This window comes from Carettochelys insculpta, chromosome 9 (genome assembly GCF_033958435.1).
Source record: "Carettochelys insculpta isolate YL-2023 chromosome 9, ASM3395843v1, whole genome shotgun sequence".
Lineage (NCBI taxonomy): Eukaryota > Metazoa > Chordata > Testudines > Carettochelyidae > Carettochelys > Carettochelys insculpta.
Genome location: NC_134145.1, coordinates 38,758,911 through 38,766,612, shown reverse-complemented (window position 1 = coordinate 38,766,612; position 7,702 = coordinate 38,758,911). Strand labels below are relative to the sequence as shown.

Sequence of the window (7,702 nt, the reverse complement as noted above, 5' to 3'; positions counted from 1 at the left end):
TGTGATGGCTGCAAGCTTGATAATAATTGACACTATCTCAATAGCTGGCTTCTCACTTGATAGCTACCTCTCAACTACTGGACTATAGTCAGGTGATCCCTTCTAGGCACCTGCATCACTCCATTGCCCCCACCCCATGACAGGTCCTGGCCCCAAGGAGCCCTGCAGCACCATGGTCCTGTGCATTAGTACTCACAACTGCACCTTCCAGTACAACAAGGTGCTCACCTGCTACCTGCTGTGGCTGCTGCCCCAGTATCAGGATACAGGAGCCCCAGCTGCTAGCCAAGTGCGACATGGTGATGGACATGAGTGGTGAGCATGCTCCTCAAAAACTCTGGTATGATCATCACAGAGGTCTTTTGCACCGTCTTTGTGCTGCTTCAGGCCCAACAAGCCCTGAAAAACCAAACTGAGCAGCACAGGGCTGGTTTATTTCCATTTTGGCTCTCAGATCCTGGCCCTCCTGCTTGGAGCGGAAGGAAGAGGACCTGGTGGTGCACGTGCTATATGATAAGCCATACTCTAGCAACCACATCACACCCAGTCCACTAATTCCATAGATACCAAACATACCACAGTTCAATAAGTTTATTATTAAATTTCTCCAAGCTGGGAGAAGCTAGAGGACAGCCCGCTGTGGCAAAGCAGCTTCTCCCCAATTGGGGGAAGCCAGGGGGCATTTGGGGGAAAGCCAAGGAGAAGCTGGACCTGGCTCTGAGAGGGGTGGAGAGCCAGGACCCAGGCAGTAGCCTGGCCCCGCTGGGTTTGCCAGAGGGCCTGGTTCCTGGCTTCCTGCCAGTCTGGGAGACAGGAAACTGACAACAGCCGGTGCAGGGGTCAGTAGTCCAGCTCCAACAAGCAGGGCTCCCCCACTGATTGAAGCCAGGAAACCTACCAGGAACTGCCCCCAGTTGCCTGGAAAATTTGACTTATGTGGGGTTCCAAGAACACAAACCCCCCACATAAATCAGGGCTCTACTGTAATTATGTATGTATGTGTGATTTTTTTAATGCAATAGTTATCAATACAACCTGTAGTTTGAATGCAGTTATACTAGTGTGAAACTGCTTCTACTCATATGGCTTATTCCTCTTCCTTGACAGAAATAAACTATGTTGTTATAAGCACATTTACATCAATGTAACTGCATCCACATTAGGAACCCATACACTGACACTGTGTGCAGACACAGACAATTTTGATAGAGTGCATTTTCCATTTTTGTGAATGCTGCAAGATACACCCCTGCACAGAAACAAAACTTACATCTGCATTCAGTCCATGACCTGCAAAAATAATCCTCAGATGTAGATTTTCACTACTTTCTATGTAAAATTTGGACCTGCATCCAGCCACAATCCACAAAAGCAGTCAGCCCATGCAGCTATATACAGATTGCAGGGCTCTACTTAGACAGCATTGAGTTAAATATCAATATATGAATAAAATTTCAGGAGTTAAGCTAAAATGAACAGTGAGAACTATCAGCTTTATCTGATGATCTTTTAACGTACTTGATTACATATAAAGCGAAAATTCCATTTTACAATAACATTTCAGTCTGACAGTTTTGTACCTATTGATTAGTGGCTCAAATCTGTAAAACTGAAAGATGGGGAAAAAAAACAGCGTTCCCCTTCCGCCTCACGTTTGTTAACAGCATTGTTGCAGGTTCTTCAATCGATGCAAAAAATACTGGGGAAGACTGTAGCGTGGCCACCAGTGGTGGGTGGTATAACCATGGGCGTGGGCTGGCACAGGTGAACGTTACCGAAGCGCTGTAAATCCACTTGGGGGAAGAGTGGGGAGGCCCGTTTGAAGCTGGCGCGGCTCCTTCCTGCACCACCCCCGCTTAGCGGTACCAACCTCACTCCTCTTAGCTTTGCGACCGCGCCGAGCTACAAAGCGCCACACGTCCAAACTGCCGCATGCCGATATTGCCACTCCCTCGACCACTCAGTGGCTGCAATAATAAAGAGGGAGGGGGGAAAGGGCTAGTCCGCTGTCCTCTGATTGGCTGTTATGTCCGATACTGCCTTCTGATTGGTTGATATGTGGGAGGTGTGTGCGGACCACAATGAGGTGGGGGTCTCTCTCCTGGTGAAGATGGCGGCAGTGAGGGCGCTGCGGAGCTGGTCGGGGACTGCGGGGCGCCTGGTAAGGGGAGCGGGGTGCCTGAAGCCCAGGAGGGGACGGACAGCCCATGCTCCTTCGCCTTCTGTGGCGCGCGGACGCGTCTGGGAGCTGTTGTCTTTGGCGCCTCCTGCTCTCGCTGGGGAGCGGGTGGGGGGGCCTTAGTGGAGATACCCCTGCAGCCCCCTGCCTCCGTTCCCCAGTGCGGACGTGTTCCCAGCCTAGAGCGCGGCGCGGGCCTGTCCCCGACACCTCGGAGCCCCCAGCCCCGCCCTATCGGATCCTGTCCCCGACACCTCAGAGCCCCCGGTGCGGACTTGGCCCAGATGCCCTAGTGTGGACCTGACTTTTCCCACAGCCCCTGTTCCAAACACTTCCGTGCAAACCTGTCCTCAACACCCCAGGGTCCCTGATCCAGACACCTCAGTGCAGACCCATCTCTGACACCCCAGGGTCCCCCATTCGAGACCCATCCTTGCGTCATAGCCCACGTCCAAGACTGCCCTGTGCTGACCTGTCCCTTGACATAGCTCTTGGCCCAGACACCCCAGTGCAGTTCTTTGTCAGTGCCGTCCAGCCTAGACATCCTAATGCAAACTTCTCCTCACTTCAATGTAACCTGGCCCAGGCATCCAGTACAGATATTTCCCTAACGTCCATTCCATATCTGTTCAATATGCAAAACCTCTGGGGAAATTCATATCTAAAATGCACATTCGCATAAGACAGCTGTACTTTTGTTAGGTAACCTTCATGTTTTTATAAGGATATATACATCTCATGGAGCTGGAAGGGACCTTGGAAGGTCATTGAGTCTAGTCCTGTGCATTTTGGGCAGGACCAAGCACCATTCCCTTTTTTTTTTAAATTAAAAAAAAAAAAAAACTATTTGCCCCAGATCCCTAAATGGCCCCCTCAAGCACTGAACTCACAACCCAGGGTTTAGCAGGTCAGGGCTCAAACCACTGAGCTATGTTCCTTCCTGTGTAATTGTCCTCTTGTATTATCTCTATATCCCACAAGATGTCAACTCTCTTCTTAATATGTATATCCAAGCCACACCAAAGTACTCTTACTCCATATCTTTTTCACGTGGTCCCCCTGTATGTGTCATGGGCTGTGTCTACACGTGCCCCAAACTTCGAAATGGCCATTTGCATGGCCATTTCGAAGTTTACTAATGAAGCGCTGAAATGCATATTCAGCGCTTCATTAGCATGCGGGCGGCAGCGGCGCTTCGAAATTGACGAGCCTTGCCGCCGCACGGCGCGTCCAGACGGGGCTCCTTTTCGAAAGGGCCCCGCCTACTTCGAAGTCCCCTTATTCCCATGAGCTCATGGGAATAAGGGGACTTCGAAGAAGGTGGCGTCCTTTCGAAAAGGAGCCCAGTTTGGACGCGCCGCGCGGCGGCAAGGTTCGTCAATTTCGAAGCGCCGCTGCCGCCCGCATGCTAATGAAGCGCTGAATATGCATTTCAGCGCTTCATTAGTAAACTTCGAAATGGCCATGCAAATGGCCATTTCGAAGTTTGGGGCACGTGTAGACACAGCCATGGCATCACAACCACATTATGTTTGTAGCTCCAAAGATCTAGAATAAGCAGCCTCTCAGTTTACTGGGAGGTGATTAAGCAGCCTGCTTTTAATAAAACTAATCTTGGTAGTTAAAAATGCTTTTGCAAAATGATGCTCAGTACTTGCAGTTGTCTGTATTGTAACTTTCATGTTACAATATATTAGTGTTGGTATGGGAGCATATGTTTGCTGTTGTGTGGAAGTTCACAAAAATGAAAATGTAAGATTTTTCAACTGAAAAACCATTTAAGGCTATGGTTACACTGACCCAAACTGCTGGCAGGAGTATGCAAGTGATGCTTATTTGCATAATTGCTCACCTGCAGAGGCTGCTGCCGGCAGAAGAAAAGCAATGTAAATGTGATTGTGCTGGCAAGCCCCCCCCATTGTTGACAGCCTCTTATGCCTGGAAAAAATCAGGCATCAGAGAGTGTCGACAAAGGGGTTGGGTGGGATTCCACTGGCAGAACCATGTTTACTCTGCTTTTTTTCGCTGGCAGCAGCCTCTGCTGGCAAGCAATATGCAAATGAGCAACTATTTGCATTTTAGAGATGGCCTGTTTGTATACTGCTGCCAGCAGTTCGGGTTAGTGTAACCATAGCCAAAATTAATATCTGTCCTGTTTTGTCAGAGAAGTGGATATTACTTTTTTCCCTGCTATGTCCCACTTCCATCTAGTCACAGACCTATTAATTTTTTCCTCTCATTTGGGATTCATTAATGCATTGTAATAAATGATTTTTGTGACCATTCTCAGTAGACAGTTTCACAATCACCCATTTTTGACAATATTCAAGTCACTGTAATTATCAAAGCATTTTTAAAACTGCAGCTATTTTGTTTACTCTTGTTCTCATTTTCGTCTTAATCAGGCTGCTTCCTTTTCATATTGCTATAATAATATTCTGCACTGAAATTACCAGCATCTTTAATCTGTGGATTTGAACTGTTAAGAAAAGAATACTTTACTGTGTAAACAGACTGTGTACTAGATGATTCATTTAGTATGTTAACTCACCAAGTTTTTTAGTAAAGAATGTATAGTATTAAAAATCAAAGGCAACTTTAAAACACTGCAGTACTTTTAAATTATTTCTACAAATGTCAGCTTGATACCCTTGGTACCAAAACCAGTTCTGGGTTTTTGGTAGTGACACTACTAATCTGCTGTCTTCGGTGGTTACCTACTGTTAAAAGCAAATGAAAAGCATTAATGAAGCATCAAATTCAGTAATAGTTCAGACATTTGAGGCTGCTGCTTGTGATCCTTTATTCCATTAAATACTGGTAATTTTCCAGATTAGGGTTTTATAAAGCAATAAGAGTTTATGTTCTGAATGAGTACCACTTATTGAGCAAACAGTGTAGCCATGATCTCATTGGAGAGATATAAACATGTAACCCAACCATCCCCTCCCCTGCACCAACAAATCAAGGAAGAAAAGTCATTCAGACTTCATTAATGCAATCTAATTTGCCATCAATTTTAAATACTTTCATAAAATGAGAGCTGCTGTAGTTTGATAATATTTTGCTGAAATTTTATCATGAAAATAGGCAGAAAGGGAAGAGTTAGAAAAATATTCATTCTGGTTCAACAAAGACTCTCAATAAGTAGCTAAAAGGTAACTGGAAAGGACATTGGAAAGTTGTTAAAATTAGCCTGTGCTACATAAATGTTTGTTTCTGAAAAGGAATGAAACAGTTAAAGGTATTTATAAATCCGATCAAATTGTATATACTAATATGCATAAGATAAATGAACAGTACCTAATTTCATATAGCATAATATTCTGGATTACCTTCCATATAAAAGGCACAACATAAAATTAAATTCTTTCCCAGTCTGTGGTCGAAGTTTAATATGCTTTGTCTATAGCAGTGGTCCCAAACTGTGGAGGGTACCACCATGAGAAGTCGTAAGGGGCAGGGAATGCCACCAGCACTTCATTGTCCCCAGTTCCACTCCAGCCTTGTTCTGGATGCCGCTCATCCCTGAGTCCCTGCTCTCAGCCCTTCCTCCCCACTCCTAGCATCAGGAGAGAGGAAGCACAGACACTTTTTAAGCACAGACACATAGTAAAAATCTATTGCCTGTAAGGGGAGGCATGAGGAGAAAAGTTTGGGGACCACCAGTCTGTGGGGAATAAATATGCTTTTCTATTTGACTGAACCAGAACATAAAATATTTTAAATTAAAACACGTAATTGCAAACTTTCCCACACAAGTATCCTGTTTTCTGGATCCTCTAAGAAGATCACTTGTAAATTTGCCAGTTTGGTCTGCTTGAAGTACATTGTTGCACCTGAGTTTTGATTTTTGTTTTGTAGTAAATCTCAGCAGTTAATTTATGTAAAGTCTTTTATGTTAGGTTTCTGGATCCTGCTTAGACAACATAACACCATGATTAAATAAAAATATTTCATAATACATAAAATCTGTTTCTGTCTCTGACTTGCTGTAACTGCCATTGAGGTCAGTGATAAGATACACATTAACTTCACTGGGAGCATTTTTGGCCCTGAGGCTATTATCCAAAATTACTGCTGCTGCAACTATATGATGCCTTTATAGTGAAGAAGTTTATATACTAACAGGAGCTCCTGAATTAAATTATGGACTGAATATAATTTAATATCTAAAGAAAACCTGCAAATTATACCTGAGGGCTATGTCTAGATTGGTGAGAACTGTTGGCAAAAGATATGCAAATTGTGCAATGCACATGCATATCTCCTGTTGACAGTTCTGTCGGGAGAGGCTTTCCCGACATTTGGCCCAGTGACATAAGGCCACATGTTGGGGAAAACCCCTCTTCTGAGACATCCCAGTCTTCCTTATTCCACAAGGAGGAAGGGGTGTCATCAAAACACTACCAACATGGCAGACTTCTGTCGGGAAACCTCCAGGTTCCTGACAGAAGTCTGCAGTTTAGACATAGCCTAAAGATAAAGTACTTAAATAAAGTTGATGTGAACTAATTACCTGAAGGAATGTGCCTATCTTAAATTATTTTAATGGGAGTTGAAGGACAATTGTTTGTGCCCTCTAAGATCAATTGTTTTCTAATTAGTACCTTTGATCAATCTGTGATTGCTATGATGACAAAGGAAAACGCACATATTTTTTCCTCACCCTAAAAAGTCTCTCTGGCATGCATTTTGCGTATGAATATTTCAAATGGTTGTATCTGTGTTTTGTGTGTGTGTGATCTTGGTAATTTATTTACCATTTGCTTAGAAACAGTAGCAGCTATATATCTGATGCCAAATCTAGTCATGATTCTTGTTCATTAGTGAGGACAAAATTTGATGTTTGATCACCCAAGTGTTGTATAAAGATTGTACTAATTTAGCCTCTGTGTACATTATAGAATGTTTTCAGCTGTAAGACACTATTTTTTTAATACTTAAGACTTTTTTCCTCCAGATCTCTGTTCACCGTACTAGATCGTGTATCAGTGTTCACTTTATCGTGTCAAAATACATGAGCATCTTTCATAAATCAGCATCCAAGTTTAGTCATCAACACAGATTGTTCAGAACGTCTGCTAGTAAGTATATGCATATTTAACTGATTTATTTTGCATTTGTTATATCAGTAGTCTGTGTCTAATTTGTGTCTAATTAGTAGTACATAATCTAATATATTTGGTGTATTTTAGATTTAATATTTAACTTGGTATTTTTGTCCTATTATCTGTTTCAAGTTTCAAAAGGCCAAATTGTCCAATTCAAACTCTCTGATATTGGAGAAGGAATTACAGAGGTGACTGTGAAAGAATGGTATGTTTAATTTTCTTACTAACATACTTAGAAATTTTAAAATGTTTTAGTGTCTACATTAATTATGAATAGATTGTGAATAACCTTTGAGCGGTACCAGTGTAGGCTCTTTTGATACTGCCCACATTTGGAAGACCCATACCCTGGATAATCTAAATTTAATATTCTGTTATTCTGGCTCATCATGGATTGTTTCAGGTGTGG

General features: G+C 43.2%; 1 protein-coding gene across 3 annotated transcripts in view; it reads left to right on the top strand.

Moving 5' to 3' along the window:
• The first annotated feature begins 2,077 nt into the window (after positions 1-2,077).
• Positions 2,078-7,702, top strand: part of DBT (dihydrolipoamide branched chain transacylase E2) — a 28,863-nt gene continuing 23,238 nt past the window's right edge. For 2 of the 3 annotated variants that reach the window (XM_075002481.1, XM_075002482.1), the window contains exons 1-3: positions 2,078-2,161; positions 7,143-7,266; positions 7,423-7,498. In XM_075002481.1, the coding sequence (XP_074858582.1) occupies positions 2,111-2,161; positions 7,143-7,266; positions 7,423-7,498 (251 nt within the window). In that variant the 5' untranslated portion in view covers positions 2,078-2,110. Of the gene's footprint in view, positions 2,162-7,142; positions 7,267-7,422; positions 7,499-7,702 lie in introns of those variants that run through there. The other variant, XM_075002484.1, reaches the window with a different exon arrangement.